At 38.9% G+C, this 21,022-nt stretch overlaps 1 protein-coding gene across 1 annotated transcript in view; it reads left to right on the top strand.

Annotated features, from left to right (window-relative positions):
* cacna2d1a (calcium channel, voltage-dependent, alpha 2/delta subunit 1a) overlaps nt 1-21,022 on the top strand; it is a 105,583-nt gene that overhangs the window by 53,236 nt on the left and 31,325 nt on the right. The window contains exons 7-22 of the mRNA XM_085376892.1: nt 3,351-3,482; nt 5,141-5,210; nt 5,948-5,998; nt 8,586-8,685; nt 14,000-14,158; nt 14,743-14,847; nt 14,944-15,022; nt 16,368-16,417; nt 16,557-16,646; nt 17,690-17,752; nt 18,446-18,529; nt 18,654-18,728; nt 19,362-19,433; nt 19,631-19,702; nt 19,803-19,864; nt 20,213-20,289. Coding sequence (XP_085233018.1) covers nt 3,351-3,482; nt 5,141-5,210; nt 5,948-5,998; nt 8,586-8,685; nt 14,000-14,158; nt 14,743-14,847; nt 14,944-15,022; nt 16,368-16,417; nt 16,557-16,646; nt 17,690-17,752; nt 18,446-18,529; nt 18,654-18,728; nt 19,362-19,433; nt 19,631-19,702; nt 19,803-19,864; nt 20,213-20,289 — 1,341 coding nt within the window. The remainder of the gene's footprint in view (nt 1-3,350; nt 3,483-5,140; nt 5,211-5,947; nt 5,999-8,585; nt 8,686-13,999; nt 14,159-14,742; nt 14,848-14,943; nt 15,023-16,367; nt 16,418-16,556; nt 16,647-17,689; nt 17,753-18,445; nt 18,530-18,653; nt 18,729-19,361; nt 19,434-19,630; nt 19,703-19,802; nt 19,865-20,212; nt 20,290-21,022) is intronic.

The raw sequence follows: 21,022 nt of genomic DNA, 5'->3' as shown, positions 1-21,022 counted from the left end.
CGCCCCTGCACAGTTACGTCAGCTACATAGAAAAAGATCCTCGAGTAGAAAGTAATATTAAATAAATTCTAACAACAGCTTATCAAGCTTAAACGTGCTGCTGTTGTTCAGCCGCTGGTTTCCTCTTTCTGGTGCAAAGTGGGGCAAAAACAAACAAGACAGACGGACTCGCGACAGAAAAGCCGATCAGCTGATCATTAAGCAGTTTCACGATTGAAGTAGCAGCCGGAGAGCGAGAGGCAGTCGTTTGTTAAGCTTAACGCAGGAATGCTTTACAAACATTCAGAGATGGACTTACACACTTGCTTTACTTCTCTCGGGGATAACTTTGTCGGAGATGAAATGCCAGGTTGCTAGCGAAGCTCCACATGCTATCCAGACCACCGACAGGTCCCGCATGCCACAGCCGCTCTATCACGTGATGCATACTGCTCCGACGTGCTAACGTTCTGAGGTGAGTTACAGCCTGTTGCAAGTTTTGTGAGGTGCTTTCGTGATATTTAATGGATCGGATTACATTTTTTATTTTTCTCCGATATCCGATCCAGTAATTTAGGTCAGTATCGGACCGATACCGATACGTAATATCAGATCGGTCCATCTCTACTTCCCCTCTTGCTCGTTAATTGAATCTCTTCACTTGCACCTGTCCCCCAGCTCATGTGTGCATTTAAGTCCTCTATCGCCCTCTGTTCCCTGTCATGTCGTTCTCTTATCCCCTCTAGCTGGGTGAGCCGTCTGTTTGGAGTCTGTCTGCCTTCTGTTTAAGTAATCTTGAGTAGCTGCATTTGTTTATCTGATGACCTGTAAACTCAGCAGTGAAGCTGCTTTCTAGCTTAGTCCTGCTCCCGAGTCCTGCATTTCGGGTCCGATCCTGCTTTGCCTCGCACAGCGATGATGCCAATGATGTGTGAATTGCTGCAAAAGGGATGCGTTTGTGCTTATGTCACAATCAGTTGTGAGTGGCAGGGACTGGAGGGCCCCCTTCTGATATGATGATTGCAGGTTCTCACCACATCAGTCCCCAATGTGTAATTACTTTGAAACACATAGGCAGTTTGAGCCACCAGCTAGCTGATGACAGGGGAACACTGCAGGGCATCGCTTGGCATTGCACCTTGTCGCTTTCTCTGTTCGTCCTGAAGCCAACACCCTCACTCATCAGTCTATGCCAGAATCCTGCTTGATGTGTTATTGGAGGCATCTACCCACCACAAAGTGAATACTTTCAATTATCTTTTCCATAATCAGTTCCCATAACTTCTCTGGACCAAGAATCATTAATTTTTTTTTATCTCCCACTCTCTCACACTTTTTATCTCCCATGTTTGAATTTGAATCGTGTGATTTATGAGGCTGCCATGGTTGTTGTCAAAGCATCCTTTCTGAATTAATTATTATCTGATCGGTCAGTAATTAATTATCTACAACAAGGACTGGTAGTTTTTTCCAGTGTAGCAAAAGTCTGGTGGCATACAAATAAGTCCCATACCAATTTCTGAGCTCAGAGCGCTTTTATTATGCATTTTATAAAGTTTTCACTGGATCAAATTGTATATAATCAAGAGAGCTAAACAGGAGAGAGGAGTTTATATCATAATACAGTTCTTGTGAATGGCAGTGGATGCAAACACACCACAGGATAGCAAATCTCAGTATCTCCACCTGACTAATAGAGCTTTCCAGAGTTTGCATTTTTGCTTTGATGCTTCTCATTTCTTCCTCTGACCCTTTTGACCTCAAGCCTTCTATTGACACGTCAGCACTGAGATGGATCTGTTTACTGTAATTTGTTCCAGTCTATAGCTGAGATTAAAGGACACAGCCCTGCAATACTACAGTGTTGTTGCTAAGGGCTTGTCAGTGGTGCCTAATCTGCCCATGTGGGTTGTGTGAGCTCAATTGTTTGCGATATGTGTGTCTGCATCCATATTCCTAGAGGAGACTATAATGAGTTTGTCAATTGTATAAGATGCAGCTAGGGAAAAAAACATGCGTAGTGAGCGAGGAGCTGCTCTCTTTGTGAGGGATTCATTTTGTCATTATGTATTGACATTCGCACAGATCATGTATCCTGTGGCAGTGAATTGAATGAAATAATAAAGATGCTCTTTCCCTGTTATTCCAGTGTACAGTATGAGCAGCGTGAGGGCATAACAGTGCGTCTTATCCTGAGACTTCTTGTTAGTCGTAGTGGAGAAACCAGCAGGAGTAATCCATTAAGGGCCACTTATCACTGGGACACACACATTACACTATAGTACCAAAGTACCCCAAACTCCCTCTTTGTGGTACAAAGAATTACAGGGCTGAGTAAAACAGGCTTTTGTGAGGAAGGCAAGGAGTTCTAGATTTTTTTATACATATAGAAATATATGTAATTGGAAAGTGGCTCATAGACTGCCAGCAACTGCAGGCAGGTTGAAGAGAGTCAAATAGAGCACCTTATATAAGATTTGCTATAAGATCCTCCGAGTTCGTCTTTGCCTGCTTCAACTGACATTATTATGTGTCTTTATGTGAGTTTGTGTATGTCCTGATTTGACTCCATAAAAGCTGAAAATGCTCATTTAGTTTAGAATTAAGTTTCAGAGTTACAGGTACATCACTCTAACCTTTCTTACATTTTAGCAGACAGCCTAACTGTTAACACGACTGCCTCAGCAAAGCCTTTATCTCCTGGCTGCCCCCTTTTTTATGTTGATGTTTTTTTCCTCTTTTAATTCAGTTGCTCTTAGAACAATCTCACTTTGTTGGAGGCATCTGCATAGGCCACACAAGTATGAGTCATTTCAACAAGTAGCCTACGCTTCCAGGAAGACTGTGATTTCTTTGTATCTAAAAACATTGTCTGGGATTTAAGCCAGCGTGAGCTTCTGTAGACCAACAGGTAAACAAAACAATGCATGTCCAGTCAGTGAGTACCTGGAAGATTTTTTCTTATTCCAGAAATACCAAATTGAATCATACTTTCCTTTTTTTACCTTCATGTCTCTCCTGTCTTTGTTTACCTCTTTTTTTGCTCCCCCGCTATAGAAAATGTTTTTAGAGCAAAAAACTAAAATATAAATCTCACTGAAGAAGCCAGACATCACTTTGAACATCAGTGAGGAAGCTTCCTCTTTGCCGTCAGTGTCAGTAGACTAATACTGCCAAATCCAAGTGTGTGTGTATATCTGACTTTCAAGTGAGGTTTTTTTTCCAGAATTGCTTTTTTTTGAGAGTAAATACTTTCTGAAACATCTTGACATTTTGTGCTTGTGTGATTTTTATGATTTTATACTTTTGCACAAGTATGACTCATTTCATCTTTATTTCTATGTGTTTGTCCATGTGTGTGTGTTTTTCAGCTACCATCATTCTGAATGAGTTAAACTGGACAGAAGCCTTGGAGGATGTTTTCCGGAAGAACAAAGAGGAAGATCCCTCTCTCCTCTGGCAAGTGTTTGGCTCTGCCACAGGACTGGCTCGTTACTTCCCAGGTAAGCAGCCCAGCTTGCAATGGGGCTTAGACCTGCAACTATGTGACTATTTGGTGGTGAGTCAAAGGAACACAAAATTTCCACTAAAGGGAAATCATCTTACAGTCAAATGCATGCAAATCTGGCACAACTCAGGATGGGAAATAGGCAAAGTAGTCATTAAATAATTGTTGTAAAACATATGCACTTGCAAGTGTTTCTTCTCTTTTTTTATACTTTACATAGGAAATTCCTGGTTCCTGTAAAAATAAATAGTGGCATTTTAAATGTCAAATTAACAGTTGCAAACAATAGTTGCAAAAAATGTATAAAAGTACAACTACTAGGACTCATGGGTTACAATTAATGCCCCTTCCTGCAAATAAAGGAACACAAAGACTGTTTAGTTTTGACAGAGCCTGCTGTAACAGATCAGTGTGCTATCTCAACAAAGATCTTACAGGACGAATTATGCATTTGCATAAGTTGACAGACTAGAAAAGACCGTGGTTTTAATCAGTAGGAAACAGGACAAATTATCCACTAATGGCAGACTGGACTGATGCTTTTCTCAGTTGAAGTAGACATGATGCTAAGATCACACCACAAACACAACCTGCAATACTGAAAAAAGTGATAAAAAAAACTCAAGGGTAACAGCTTTTGAAATCTCTACAACTTGCTAAAATGTTTGTTCATGCCTCCACTGTAAGAAAAACAACAAAAAGGTATTAATAGAAAAACAACATGAAGGAAACCACTGCTAACCAAACAGAAATATTGCAATATATCTCAATTTTTCAAATTACATGTAGTTTAGTCATAATTGTGACTTCAATTAATAGCAGTCCATATTCTCAATTCAGAAATTCTGGTAATGTTAATAAGTTCACAGTTTTTGTAAAAGCACAGATTGATTTTGAATCATTCAAATCCTCTTTTGTAGTCTAAGGAAGAGTTTATCATTAGGGAATCCATAGCAAAAGACAGAGTCACACAAGGACCAAGCACCAGGAGCATAAAACATACCAATATTATAAGACTTTGCTGTTTTATCACAGTAAGACTCCTCTGGCAATGTCACAGTGACAAGACTTGAGGAAGTCTTACATTTTCGATTGTGTACAATACTAAAAAGAAGATGCACTGTAAAGACAAAAGTAATGGGCAACACCTTTTGATTGTTGAATTCAGGAGTTTTCACCCTAACCCTTTACATTCACTCATCAACATTATTAAATTTTCCAGGTACATCCATGACCACAGGTGTATTCTCTGCTTTCTCAGTAAATGCATTTTCAAATCTACTCTGGCATTAGCATCAGCCCAAAAATTGTGCACCACAAGCTTAATGGCATGAGTGTCCATAGGCGTCAGGTCCTGCAGGTGTAATGTGACTCAGTGCTTTTGTCCATATAGTGTATATATGTTTTAGTACTCAGTTTTACAGGTTTAGCTAAAGCGGTTTTGAAGTTTTTAAGAGTGACAGACAAGTTGTCTGCTAAAGGCTCTGAAGACATGTGTTTTAAAGTGTGCCCCTTGAGGCAAAGTTTAAAATGGAATGTAATTTTATAGGTAAGAAAGTCCTATTAAGCGAAAATGTCAGTTATCGGTGTAAATGTACTTTTTTAAGGTCTAAATCTAAATAACCATGTTTTTTCCTTTTGTCAAAATTTCAGCATCCCCATGGATGGACCTAAGCAAATCCCAGAATAAGATCGACCTCTACGATGTGCGCAGACGACCATGGTAGGTGCATCTACTCAGTGTGGTGAGGTTTTTGTGCCTTACTGTCATCGAGCTTCCATATTTATCTGGTGTTTTTGAGCAGTTGTCATGTGAAACATTTATTATAATAACTGTATTTGCATGTTTCATTACACGGTTTGTCATAAGAGCATCTGCATGCACGCATAGTTTAAAACAATCACATTCACATCTGTTGCCAAAAGCAAAACTAATTTAAACAAACACATCAGAGGACTATGATGATTAAGCCACTGCAGATCAAAGGGTAGCAATACAAAAGCTTAATTAGTTGCCTGAAAATTATTAAAATCTGGCTGGAAGCCACCAGTACACTTTTAAACATGTTATTAAATTTCATTAGCTTCAGACAGCCTGTTAGCATCTGAGCACTCTAACAAAGACAACCAACTGTTTGCTTATTAAAGAAATGAGAGCAGACATGTAATTAACTATTACAAAGTTCAGATTGATTTGAAATGCAAAGCAATTGATGTAAGTTAGTAAGTTTTTGCTTTCTTGCTCACAAAAGGTGAATGTGAGAAGATTTCAAATGTACAGCCTCAAAACTAATATGTGCCTCTGTCTTTGTGCTTTGCATTTTAAAAATAGCCTTTCTGCATTACAGTTACTGACTGTTCCTTTGTGCATGTGTGTTTTTCCACTTCTTTGTGCACATATATATCTGTATGTGCTTAGTAGCCACAACCTATGTATGTGTGTCTGCTATTACTCACCAGGTACATCCAGGGGGCGGCCTCACCCAAGGACATGCTGATCCTGGTGGATGCGTGAGTGACGACCTTATGATTCATCCATTACAGTCAGCTTTTATTTTCTTTGGTGTGCCAGAAGGCCCTGATGCTAACCCTCTGACTGGCCTCATCCCGCTGGGCGCTGCTGCGATGTACTCGCATGTGACAATGACAAAGAAAGAGCAGCCAGTGAACTGAGCAACCTCGATGTTCACAGTCCAGTTATTTTCTCCTGAGATTTATGCTTTAAAGTTTCCATATTACAGAACTACATAGGATTTTCCAGGAACACACATGTTATGTTTTTGATTTCCCAATTCAAGGTAATCCTCTATTGCGTAACTTTAAAAAATATATATATTATTGTTATTGTTTTTTTTCTGCATTATCGATTCTCCATTTTCATTACCTTAAAACAAATGCGTAGCACTATCAAGATCGTGTAATTGTGTAACTGCTTCTGATGCCAAAGTGATATTATCCACTCAGGTGAATGTTCATTATTAGAGACGGTCATAATCCTGCTCTAGGGCTAAATAACTGCAAAATATGATGAATGAAGAACTGAACTAAATTTGTACACTTGCAACTCTTAACACAGCTCTGGTAATTGGCACATATAAGATTAATGAGGCTCATTAAAAGCTGTCATCACTATGCTTTATTGAAAACCACATTAAATGAACGCCACCTTGATTTTTCCAGTTCTGTCCTCCTTTAGTCTGTTGCTTAGAAGAAGCAGTTTTATTATTTGCTTATACATTATAGGCTCCATTTTTGTTTTGGGAAGAGATGTTGGACATTGCTGACACAGATATTTTGTTATTCATTTTATCCTAATGTTCACAGCAATTAAAAACGTAAACAAAGTGTAAGTTATTTAAGTTCTGTTGACTTACAGAGTGCGAAAATTATTTATTGTGATATGACTCAAGGATTTCAAATGCACTTTATTTAATGTCACACAAACATAAAGTCACATTGTTTGACATCTCTGCTTAGTGCTGACAGGTGGTAGTAAAGTTAAAAAAATGTTATCAGGTTTGTCATCAAAGATATTCATATTTGTGAAACCTTGCGACTTCTCAGCTGCCTGGTGCACGTAAGATTATTGTGAAAGGAATAGAGGTTCATTAAAAGAGTCTTTCAAGGCAAGGCAAGTTTATTTATATATCACAATTCAGCAACAAGGTGATTCAAAGTGCTTTACAAAGACATTAAAAAACAAAAACAATAAAAAGCATGATTTAAAATTGATTTTAAAAAAAGTAGATAAAATCAGAACAGTAGATAAAATCAGTAGTTAAAATATAAGTTTTGAAATTTAAGCTTAAAAGTGTGGATTTGGTGCTTTATTCAAATGCAGCTGAGAATAGGTGAGTCTTCAACCTGGATTTAAATAAACTGAGTGTTTCAGCTGATCTGAGGCTTTCTGGGAGTTTGTTCCAGATATAAGGAGCATAAAAACTGAATGCAGCTTCTCCGTGTCTGGTTCTGACTCTGGGAACTGATTGATAAAAGACCGGATCCAGATGACCTGAGGGATCTGGAAGGTTCATACTGGGTCAGGAGGTCATTGATGTATTTTGGTCCTAAACCATTCAGAGCTTTATAGGCCAGCATCAGAACTTTAAAGTCTATCCTCTGACGGACAGGCAGCCAGTGTAAAGACCTCAGAGCTGGACTGATGTGGTCCACTTTTTTGGTCTTAGTGAGGACTCGAGCAGCAGAGTTCTGAATGAGCTGTAGTTGTCTGACTGATTTTTTTAGGTAGACCTGTAAAGATGCTGTTACAGTAATCAAGCCTACTAAAGATGAATGCATGGACTAGTTTTTCCAGGTCCTGTTGAGACATCAGATCTTTTATCCTTGAAATATTCTTGAGGTGATAGTAAGCTGACTTTGTTATTGTCTTAATGTGTTTTTCTAAGTTTAGGTCTGCATCCATCACTACACCCAGATTTCTCGCCTGGTTTGTGGTTTTTAGATGTATAGATTGAAGTTCTCTAGTGACCTGTAATCGTTTTTCTTTGGCATCAAAGACTATTACCTCAGTTTTGTTTTTGTTTAGCTGGAGAAAATTGTGGCACAACCAGTCATTAATTTCCTCAATGCATTTACCAAGAGCCTGTACAGGGCCTCGGTCTCCTGGTGACATTGTGATATATATTTGTGTGTCATCTGCATAGCTGTGATAGTTTATTTTGTTGTTCTTTATAATCTGTGCCAGTGGGAGCATGTAAATGTTAAACAGAAGGGGTCCCAAGATGGAACCTTGGGGAACTCCACATGTGATACTTGTCTGCTCAGATGTGAAGTTACCTATTGATACAAAGTATTTCCTGTTTTCTAAGTATGTTTTGAACCAGTTTAGTACAGTTCCTGAAAGACCTGCCCAGTTCTCCCGTCGTTTGAGTAATATGTTGTGGTCAACTGTATCAAATGCTGCACTGAGATCCAGCAAAACTAAGACTGACATTTTTCCACTGTCTGGAAACATGAAGTTATGTTAAAAGAACATTTTACTGCCCCTTTTACAAAATAGAAGATGAATTTCTAATACTTGATTATTCTGATAGATATCGTAACTAAGACAAAGTTTGTTTCCGTTTTTGATCTTCAGGAGCGGCAGCGTGTCGGGGCTCACGCTCAAACTCATCAAAATATCTGTCAGCAAGATGCTGGAGACCCTCTCGGATGATGACTTTGTGAACGTGGTTTCTGTGAGTACTCACACAGCTAATGCTTTGATCTCATCATCTGTCTGTTCAGAATGAATGAATGAATGAATTTCCAGGCAAGCGCAGTGATGAATCTGAATGCGGACTTCTTGTTAATGCGGTGGCTTGGCTGTTTAAGCAGCCTTGGCCTGGATCGAGTCATTGGTCTAAACATGGCAGCGGCCTTTCTAGTAATTTCATGGACGACACATGGATAGATCTTCATTGTGGCTGCATTCGTGCGTGGATGCATGCATGCTTGTAAGCTCATTTATCTGACACATACGGTGTGTGTATGTGTGTATATTTATTTAGTATTTTATATGTGACAACACAAAACACAGCTTGGGCGAGCCGCAAAAGGCCACAGGATAAGTTTGATGAATCAAAGTATGCTTTTTTTTCTTTTCTTTTTTATTTCACTTTGAATCAGAGGCATGTAGTGGAAATTGCCCGACTGCCCAATTGAAATACGGTAGGACTCTCAGGCATCAAAGCTTTACTGCCATGGGGATAGGGGAAATATTCATCCATCATCATTTAGAGCTCCATCGCCTGGTCAGTTAAAGCTTTTCTTCCTCCTACAGATATTACTTGTGGAAAGAAAAATAACACAGTTGAAAAGGGTTATACTAATAATGTCCCCCAGCTGAAAGAATTTGAGTAGTCCCAAAGAGATATTGGAGACAATTATATTAGCTGTGATAAGGGCTTAAATGCAAACACCCTAACTTCATTTGGACCCTTTGTGGCAGGGCTACTTAAAGGCAACCCTCAAACGCAGTTTTTGTCTGTCCCTTGGTGTATGTAGTGAGCTAATATCTTTTGTGATGTAGAGGAATGCGCTCTAGAGACATCTCTCTGTAGATCTTTTTGTGTGAAGGAGAAAATATCCAAAATCAAATCCAAAGAAAGTAACTAGAAAATTGCAAAAGATTGTTTCAGCCAGAAAGCATTTGAGCCATGTTTTTCTCAAGCATCGGTCTTTCACACAAACAGTGGAACTCTATTAGTCTGTTGTTGTATAAATGGCATAAATCCAGATGCAGAATTATAAAGTTAGTATATAAGTTGTGAAGTGTCAGACTGTGTCTCAGTATCTGAGCCTGGCTTATTGTAACTCCGACTGTAACAGTTTGTTATTCAGATAGAAGTGATTACTGTAGGTGTCAAAGGTGGGACCTACCTGTGCTGTTTATGATGATGATTCATTAAAGATAACAGAGCTTGACCAGAGAATTTCTTTATTTAACTCTGAGTGATCGATAACCCATTTCTATGCCTGTGTGGGGACAGCTAAAACACAGCTTGTGTTTAGCTTTGGCAAGATTTTGTCCTGATAGGGCCCAGATAGCTTTCAGCTGGACTAAGCAAACCAGAGACTGGATGTAATGTAAGCTTCTTCCTTACAAGTCCATGCATTAAGAGGTACGCAGGTACTTAGTTTCACATCACATACTTAAGTTTGAATGTGTTCTATGTTCAGCGTGGACATAAATCACCTGGGTTTATAAGAGTAGCATTTATACTACAGATTGGTTGCCTGGGATCAAGCATCTCTGCTGCAGTCGAATGAATTGCTCCACTTGCTTAGGCACAGAAGTCTTCTGGTCCTGTCTAAAATCTCCTTTATCCGCATTGTTATCTTTGCCTTTCCTTCACATTCTTCTAACAGTAGGAAATACCCATTATGTTTCAGTTTTCTTTCCATATTAAACATTAATTACATTTTCTTCCACTTCCCCTAATAAACCAGCGGTTTCAGCTGAACATTTGGTTTGGGGCTGTCATATCAGCTAAGTAGAAAGGCCCTTGAAGTTAATGAAATAAGGCTCAAGTGTAATAGGTATATTGATCAAATCCAGCGAAGTTTGTAAACTGTAGACTGCATTTTGAAGCTTAAAAATTTGATATGTGCAAGTCTAATCGATTTTTCAAGTTGGCTTTCCCAGAATGTTGCCATGGCGACCAAGGGTGTTGCCTCACATCACACACCTTTCTGACCAAATTCTATATGGCTGACAGCTAGTTGCCATCTAACCATTTATAATGGAACATGTATGCCTTATACTTGGACTCTCTTATTTCATATAGTTCATAATTTTCTAGTAGATTAACGGAAAGCTTTCTTGAAAGGAGAAAGTATTTTTTTTAAATAACTGGAAGGAAAGTGGAACCAAACCAGCAAACCAAAGGCTTCTCAGTTATTTTAGAGTTGAAAATTCCTGTTAATTCAATAAGTAACAATCTTAAAATGCATCCATCCATCTGTTTGGTATGCTGTATGTGCTTTATCTGTCAGTCACTAGTTTAACATTATCTTTATTCTGTATGTATTTAATTTGTTGTTTCTACTTAATGCCATGTAAAAAGGAGATTTTGCAAAGGAGTCTTGTGACAAACTAGATATACCCTTACTGCTTCCTTAGGCTTTAAGAGGTTAAGTAGCAGCCATGAGCCACTAATCAAATGCTCTTGAATAATTGATCTGCAAGTGTAACCACCTCAATAAAAGCAGATCTTTCAGCAGTTTGTCTTTTGGACAGATAAGAATTAAGTGGAGCTGTTTGGCTATAATGTATGGCAAAAAACAAACAAGCATGGTGATGGAGGGCTGATGATTTGGGATTCGTTTGCAGCCACAGGACTTGGACATCTTAATGTCTAGGACTCAACCATGACCTCCCTTGTATACCAAAGTATTCAAAGCTGGATCATGCAACAGGATAATAATTCTTTCCACAGCAGCACAAAAAAATTATGAATCAAGTCAATATGAGTGAAGCCGTTCCAATGCCCCAATCAAAGCCCAGACCTCAACCTGACTGAAGTGCTGTGGTGGGGCCTTAGGAGAGCTGTACATAACCTAATGCCATCAAACCTCTGTCAACTGAAACAAGATTGTAAAAAAGTTGAAATTTTCTTATGTTCAATTACAAGTTTATTTCTTTATTTTCAAGGTATCAAGGCTGGTGGCTTTTTATTGCTGTTTCTATGATATTTTCAGGTCTTTATTATTAGTTAGATGAAGGAAGTTTGTACATGTGCATGTGTGTAGGCATGTGTCTTTGAGGATGAATGTCTTGGCAGCATATGCCCTGAAACTTCTGCCAACATGTTGAATATTTGGAAACAGATACTGCAAGCTGCAAGCCTCGAGTGTTCTAAAAGCATAACAGAATTTGTCATTTGCCTGGTTTTTGTTCCGTTTTGTCTCAGATTGAAATGTTTCTACGTAAATAGAATTATTATTTCCATTATTTCCATGTTGTTCAAGCCTGTTTTCTGCTAGAGAGAGAGTGGTGAGAAAAAGTGTTTGCCCCCTTGCTGATTTCCAGTTTTTTTTGTATGTTTGTCAATCTTAAATGTTTCAGATCATCAGACAAATTTAAATATTAGACAAAGATAGCATAAGTAAACACAAAGTGCCGTTTCTTAATTTATTATTAAGGGTGAAGAAAATCCAAACTTACATGGCCCTGTGTGAAAAAGTGATTGCCCCCTAAACCTAATAACTGGTTGGACAACCCTTAGCAGCAACAACTGCAATCAAGCATTCGCAATGACTAGCGATGAGTCTTTTGGAGCACTGTGAAGGAATTTTGTCCCACTCATCATTGCCACATTAGTAGACAGCAGTAGTTTTGGTACACAGCAGAATTCATGGTTCCAATGACGACAGCAGGTCTTCCAGGTCCTGAGGCAAAACGACCCCAAACCATCACACTACCACAACCATATTTTACTGTTGTTATGAAGTTCCTTTTCTGAAATGCTGTGTTACTTTTATGCCAGATATAACGGGACTCAGACCTTCCTAAAAGTTTAACTTTTGTCTCGTTAGTCCACAGAATATTTTTCCAGATGTCTTGGGAATCTTTAAGATGTTTTTTGGCAAATGTGAGACGATCCTATGCTCTTTTGGCCAGCAGTGGTTTTCACTATTTTTGGCCAGTCTCTTTCTTATTGTTGGATTATGAACTCTGACCTTAACTGAGACATGTGAAACCTGCAGCTCGTTAATGTTGTCCTGAGTTGTTTTGTGACCTCCTGGATGAGTCATCGATGTGCTTTTGGAGTAATTTTGGTAGGCCGACCAATCCTGGGAAGGTTCACCACTGTTCCAAGTTGTCTCCATTTGTGTATAATGGCTCTCAGCGTGGTTTACTGCCTTAGAATCTGCCATAGACATTTGTAACCCTTTGCAACCCTTTCCAGACTGACAGATATCAGTGACTTTGTTTCTCAGGCGTTTCTTTAGATCGTTGCGGGATTTGTTGCTTTTTGAGCCTGCTTAACTTTTTCAGACGGGTTCTATTTAAGTGATTTCTTGATTGTTTAGTGAAACTGAACTCAGCTTTCCAAAAAAATGTGGTTAATCACAGTTAATTCATGATTTAACAAGAGGGCCAATTACTTTTTCACAGAGGACAAGGCAGGTTTGGAGAACCTTTTTTCCTAATCAATGAAATCATCATTTAAAAAGCTGCATTTTATATTATATTACTCGGGTTATCTTTGTCTAATATTAAAATTTGTTTGATGATCTGAAACATATGCAAAACACTAGGTGATCAGGAAGGGGACAAACACTTTTTCATACTATTCTACTTATAGATTTACATAAAAGTGCTGAAATGACAGAAAAAGCAGAATTTATTTTGCACCTCTTTCGTATTTGCGCAAGTTTCAGTGTTTGTTTTTGTGCCAGTGTTGAACTTGATCATGATTGGAGGGGTGCACTCGAGTCCAAAACAGATGTTTGGCATTAATGAGCCATGTACCAAAGTCCGTGCTCTGTGTATGTGTGATTATATGTGTGCATGTGCACGTGGCGGGTAGGTGTGTGCATTAATTGACTGAGTTCCATCTGTTCCTCCACATTAACTATTCACCAATATTAACATGAAGATACTTCACGTGTGAATCTGTGTAAATGTAATTTAACCTTTTAATGTGATTTCTGCTTCAAGCAAATAATTCCTTCATAATAAAGCTTTTGTTGTTGTTTTGTTTTTACCTCCTTATGCCACTCGTTTCATGCCCTTACCTGCTCTCCTTCCAATTCTTCTTTTCCTATAGCTCCCTTCGGTCAGTCCAGATTTGATTAAAACTGATTTCATTTCACACAAGTGACATATGTCAGTAATTACTGTATATTGTTTCAAATGGAATCGCTTTAATCTTTTTATCCTGAATGTTGAAGCGTCTTTACATGGTTCTGCAATGAAGGGGGGGGAGCCACATATTTAATAGAAAATATGTGTAAGTGTCTTCCCTGCACTTCCCGTCATCCCTCCTTACCTTTTCCCTCCAGTTCCAAAATGTCGCCAAGAATGTGTCGTGCTTTGGGAACCTTGTGCAGGCTAATGTAAGGAACAAGAAGATACTGAAAAACGCTGTGGAGAACATCACTGCGAATCTCAGCACCAATTACACAGCTGGCTTTGAGACGGCCTTTGAACAGCTTAAACAGGTAACGTGTGTCTAGGGCAGGGGTAGGCAACTCCAGGCCTCGAGTGCCGGTGTCCTGCAGGTTTTAGATATCACCTTGGGTTAACACACCTGAATCAAATGATTAGTTCATTACCAGGGCTCTGGAGAACTTCAAGACATGTTCAGGAGGTCATTTAGCCATTTGAATCAGTTTAAACCTGCAGGACAGTGGCACTCAAGGCCTGGAGTTGGACACCCCTGGTTTAGGGTTATACTTGGTTGATGCATTGAGCTTTTTGCGTTAAATTGCATTATACACTATTGTTCCTTAAACAGTGCTCAATAATAATTGTAAGAATAATGACAGCAAACACTGTAGGACACACTAACAACTCAATCCCAGTGGGCTTCTCCTGAATACTGGGTATGTGTCGACCTCCTCTGGTTGTTTCAGATATTGCAGGTTTGATTTTATTAGTATCAGAGCTGCCGTTTAATTCCTCTTCATCTTTTTTAACAGTAGCAGCAAGTTGAATTCTTTTTTCATCGTCTTCTTTTGGCTGTTTTTATTTATCCTTGGTTAAATAGTGGTTCGTTTTATTTCCATCTCCTTGTTTCCGTTAGATGAATTACTCAAGGGCCAACTGTAACAAGATTATTATGCTTTTCACTGATGGCGGAGAGGATAGAGCAGAGAAGATCTTTCAACTTGAAAACCCACAAAAAAACGTAAGCCTGTAAAAAGTCTTTTACAATGTTCAGAGTGAAATACCAGAATGAGCCTTTTAGAATATTTGATTTGATTGCTTCGTCTTTTCCTCGTAGGTGCGTGTCTTTACATTTTCAGTAGGTAAACACAACTACGACAAGGCGCCGATACAGTCGATGGCCTGCAACAATAAAGGTACATTACAGGGTCCGTTGGAGGTTTAGAGAGCTTGTGACACGTTTGTTTCATTCACCTGAATTTTCCTCTGTAGTATAAAATGTATTCTATAGGTACCATTGTAACACCTTTGTAAATAACATATTTTTATTGTAACAACTAGGTTTTAAATGCATACTCTCACTGCCCCCTTTATTAGCTACACCTGTTTAACACAAATATCTAATCAGCAAATCACATGGCAGGAAAATCAACATACTTGACATACCTATCTACCAATCGCTACATTCATAATCTGATGAATGAGCTGGAGAACAACTCTGGGTTATTTTCTTGCCCAAGGATATTTGGTATGCAGCATGGAGCAGCCAGGAATTTAACTACCAACCTTCTGATCAGCCTGGTATGTGAGTGACTGAAGGTTCCATGATGATGATCGCAGGAAGAAGGCAGGCAGAGGGACACAAGTGTGCATACAAATACAGAGCAGAAGAAACTTCTCACCTATGGCAGCCATCTCTGCAGTTTACAGACAACGATCTGAAAAAGAGAAAATATTCAGAGAGCAGCAGTTCTGTGGTTTAAAAACACAGAACTGATGTGATAGTTCACAAAATATGACAATAGAAGACTTGAAAAACGCTGCCGAGTTTTATCAGTCTCAGTTTCTGCTGCTATTCAAATGATAGAGTCAGAATTTAAGTAACATATAAGCATGGATCCACCTTAACTTGTATCAGCTGCTAATGGTGTGGGGGATCATTTCTTGGCACACTTTGTGCCCCTTAGTATCAGCTGATCATGGTTTAAATGTCATAACTTACCTGCATATTGATGTTGATCATATCAATTACTAGTAACCAGTGTACCCATCTTCTGATGGGCGCTTCCAGCAGCTCATATAATCTCAAACTGGTTTCTTGAACACGACATTGAGCTCAGATGGCCTCCGGAATCACCACAGATCATTCAAATAAAAGGACTTTTGGGACTGGGAAGGTGGAATGGATGAGTCACATCATGGTTTTGCAGCTGACAAATCTGCAGCATCTGTGCGATGCTATCATGTCAGTCTGCCTTAAAACATTTTCCAGTTCCTTCTTCAACCCATGCCACAAACATTTAAGGCAGTTATGAAGGAAAAGTCCAACCCAGTACTAGTCAGTGAGGCTAATTGTAGGTAATTGCGACCAGGTGGAGACTAGATGATAAAGTGGTAAATTTTAGCGTTTACACAGCATCTGGAGTGAGGATGATTATTAACATGTTTTTTTGCTGTTCAATATCAATACGTTTTTCTTTTCTTGGGGGGGGGGTGTTCGTTTTTTGTTTATAAAATTTAAAAAATATTTTTCTTCCTTAGGTTATTACTATGAGATCCCATCTATAGGTGCCATTCGGCTAAATACTCAGGTAAATACACATTCAGTCACGTCTTTCATGTCAAAGTCCCACCTCACTTACTTAACCACTTGTGTGCTGTGCCCTCTTGTGGTAGAATGCCTCGTGTGCAGGTTCAAAAGTAATATTCTTCCCTTCATCCTCTTGGCAGGAGTACCTGGATGTTCTGGGCAGGCCTATGGTTAAAGCTAAACAAAAGGCCAAGCAGGTTCAGTGGACTAACGTCTACCTGGATGCTTTGGTATGTTAAGTGTTGTAACCAAAATGCATTGCATTACATTGAAAGAGTGTGGAAGCAGAGACTCTGTGCTTGTGTAGAGCTCTGGAATTAGAAGAAATCTGTTTTATGTCTTCTGAAGAATTTCAGATAAGTACGTTTTATTTAGTTATACTAAACATGGTGGTGTCATCCTGCTCAGCCGAACTCTGCTGAAGTAGTGTTTGCGAAACATTATTTGCTAAAAAAGAAAATATAATAAAATAAAGAAGATCATGGTCGTTAAGTCATTAAGATTTACTTCCCAGTTGAAATTCAGATAAGAATACTGATAAAGTCAGCCAACTGGTTTGGATACTGTCAGTGTTTGGAACAGTATTGACCTCATGTCAGCGCTGGAAATATCTGTCTTTTATTACTGGAGACATCCTGGATTTTATCTGACATCTAGTCATTAAAGCAGTATAAAAAAAGGGATCATATAAAATGCATACAAAATTGACATACAAGTTACAAAATTGCACAAAAACAGAAAATGACGTGCAGTAAGGCATTGATATCATATGCTAAGACTGCGTTAGACACCACTAAGCATTAATCTTCTGAGAGCATCTGTTTCTGTCTCTCATATTGTGTCTGATTTTTGTGTAGGTGTAAATACAATTCCAAATTACCTTAATCTAAAATCAAATAAGCTGGGTTTCATTTGAACACCTGACACAACAGTCAATGTGGTTGTAAAGGTATGCCCCCAGACATACAGCAAACATCAGTGAGATTGGTGAGACATGCCGTTTAGCATGATTAAAGTCTACCTTGACCTACTCCTTTAATCAAAAGGGGTCACCACAGTGGGTACCTCCACATGTTTGATTTGAGAGATTTTATTTTTTATGCCGACTGCTTTTCCTGTTTACTTCTTTGGCTTATGTGTTAACCACTAGCACCAATAAATTTCCTGTATGTAAAGCATATCATGGTGTGAACCTGAGATTAGAATTATGAGATTGCTTTTGTTTACACCTGGGAGCGACTTGTGTTTAAACTGTGCCTGTTTAACCTTGCAGGAGCTTGGCCTGGTGATCACTGGAACGCTGCCTGTCTTCAACAAAACCGGCATAGGCTCAAAGGTATCCAGAACCACTGTTGGACTCCTATGTTACCATTTTTTAAAAATCACTTAAATCATTCTCGCCTGCTTTTGTTTTGTGCCTTAACTTATTCATTCTGTGTTCTTTTACATCCTTCTTTGTTGCATTTGACTCACAAAATAAATGTACTGTATGCCCGACACTTTGACCCCATGAGAGGATTTAAGTCTGTGGTTTTTGGATACTCCATAAAGTTTACCAGACCAAAAAGTAAACATACAATTACAGTCTCATCCTTTACTTTTATCCTCTGCTCTCTTGTGGCTCTAACTTACATCCTCTGTTGATGCGGTGGTCCCCCGAAGCTCGCCACAAGAAGAGAATCTAGCATGTCGTAAAACAGAAATCAAAATGAGATCAAAACTGCAGATCAGAGTGAGAAATGATCCGGTAGCTAAGTGCTTCAAGATGAGGTCACATGTCTACCTCGAAGGACTCGGGCTTACCTCCACTGTGACTGAAAACAAGCCTGGAAATGCCTTGTCAGTGACTCATTGCAACACGTGACACTATTGGGAATTAAACTGTCCAGATTTCTGTTGCACCCCATTTCCTTGAAATTGTTCAGAATGCACAAAGGGACTTGACTCATCCAAAAAGAGCAGCAGGATATAAAGTAGGAGTTCTTGCAGTGATTTTTTTTAACTGTTCTTTCTTATGGCTTTCTCTTAGAAACCTCAAAACCAGCTTATCTTGGGGGTTATGGCGATAGATGTGTCCCTGGATGATATCAGGAGACTGACTCCTCAGTACACTGTAAGGGCAACACAAATAAAGACACACAGATCCTGTGTATTAATAGGGTAGATATTACATTTGATTATTAGTTGCAGTCCTCTTTCACACAGACATTTGCTCCTCTGTTCTTTTTTTCTTCTAGTTTGGTCCAAATGGCTACTACTTTGCCATCGATCCAAATGGATACGTGTTGCTTCATCCTAATCTGAACCCACAGGTAGGCAGAACTTGTGAAAAATTGATTTGTTTCTCCAAAGATTTGCTTCTTACGTTAAAAACCATTAGATGGTCATAACGCCAGTCAAACAGTCATGAAAAATGGCATTCCTGATTATCAACAGGCTTATTGTTATGGTTTTGCAGCCTGTGGGATCACTTATGTTGAGTTTTAGCAATCATGTTGCAGGATGAACCTTTGCAGAAAGGTTGTGTTTCTGTGTATCAGATGTGAGATGTTTCTTTTTTTTTTTTCTTTGCTTACCAGTCTGCTATAGTCATTTCTGTTGCCAATGGGATGTTTTCTTGGATTTCTACACTGACTGTGTTATTTGGCTGACTTTAGTTGTTTATTATACACAAGTCAGCCATATGGCTCCAGGATGGTGTTTGTTGAAGCGAGGCAACACGGGCGGCATTGAGATATGCATTTTCTTGTAAATGTTGTATGCACAAATTGATTACAGATGATTACAGCAAATTATTTCATAATAAGACTGCAAAATATCAAAATAGTTTCTTGGAAATACATCAGTAAGAGATGATTACTAGTCTCTCCTTTTTTCTTTTTTTCTTTTTTTCCCCCTGCCAACATTTTTGGTACGCAACACTAATTGCTCGCATTTCTGCGCAGACCGCCAAGTTTCATGAACCTGTAACACTGGATTTCCTAGATGCAGAGATCGAGGATGACATCAAAGTGCAGGTTTGAAAAACACATTTCTCTGACTCCTATAATTGCAGGAGGTCACATCAAAATCAGATAAACTGTAATACAAGGTTGCCAAATATATGGCCTGGATCCAAAAAGACTCCAATCTGGCCCCCTGGACATCTATCAAATGAGTCCTAATAAGTGACGTGTCACTATAGTATCATTTATTTGTAATGTTTGGTCAACAGATAAGAAAGCAAATGATTCAAGGTGAAACAGGAAGTGCGACTATATCTACACTGCTGAAATCAACAGATAAGGTAATTTTATTTGATGATGCGTGATCATGATAATTTGGTCATTTTGTCAGCTTATACACATATATATATATATATATAGTCATAATATTCTTGCCTAAAGCGTTACATCGATCGAGGTCAGAGGATGTACACCTTTGCGCCGGTGAAGGGGACTGACTACAGGTACGCAAAATATTTTGAATATGATTTCGGCGACGGTAGATTTGGTGCATGCAGATGGTAGGCTTTTTAAACCTCGTGCATGTTTTGCATTCGTACTTTACATAGTCATAATTCTGTTTTGTGCTCATTAAAAATGATCTGTGGTAAGGGCAATATCCAGACACAATTTGGAATAAACTTTTGGAAAACCAGAGTGGCTAGTGTCTGCGCAGCTTACTGCATGTGAACTGGTAAATTATGCTTCCTGCTAAAAATACTTTGCAAGCCTTGCTGAAAGATTTGTGGTGGAAGACTGAGGATTTTTTTCCAAAGCAAAATGTCATGTTTTTATCATTTGTCCTCTCGCAGCCTGGCCCTAGTCCTGCCCGAGTACAGCATGCATTACATCCGTGCAACAATTGGCGACACAATCACCCAGGCTAAATGTAAGTGCCACACTAAATCAGTTCAGTCTCTTTTGCTATTCAAGGTTTTCCACTCATTTATATATACAGACAGTAAATACATGGCAGTGGGTGGAAAATGACTGTTAATATTCTCCAGTGACATCAATGCTCTCCATGTAAGGGCTAAAAAACACTTGTGTGTCTTGTTATAGTTCCTATTCATCACTTATAGCACACCCCATATTTGCTCACACAGAGATAATATATATACAGATAATTCATTTACATGCTCTCTCCTTTCCTGCACTTGTCACTTGTGTATCTATTGCAAAACCCATGTTCAGTTGTGGTGGTGTTCAAAGTTTTTGTCACCAGACAAGCGGGACGAGAGGCTCCAGTGTCCCGTTTGGCACATATAGTACTCATCACTTCATTTAAAGCCAAATACCTCAGCGTGTGTGAGCCTGCCCGTGTGTGTTACCAAGAGGGTATTTATACATTTGTGCTCAGTCGTGAGATGATATACACCAGATCAGAGCGTCCATATGTGTGGCATTGTCGTCATGTCCCTTTTAAGATCTGTCTGTTCCCACTAGTAAAAGATGTCATTGACTTATAGTGTTACTCAAAGGACATTTTTATTGTGTGTCTATATTCATTGCAGCTTGGTTGGAGCCATGCCTGGTTAGAGTCTGCATTCAGTGGACATTTGTGGATCTTGTAAATGCAATATTACTTTGATTTTGCATATATTACATAAACCTTACAGTCA

The sequence above is a fragment of the Diplotaxodon limnothrissa genome, linkage group LG17, assembly GCF_057381915.1.
Source record: "Diplotaxodon limnothrissa isolate DT_005_m linkage group LG17, D_limnothrissa_male_GT1.1, whole genome shotgun sequence".
NCBI lineage: Eukaryota > Metazoa > Chordata > Actinopteri > Cichliformes > Cichlidae > Diplotaxodon > Diplotaxodon limnothrissa.
This window is presented reverse-complemented; position numbering and strand designations above follow the sequence as displayed.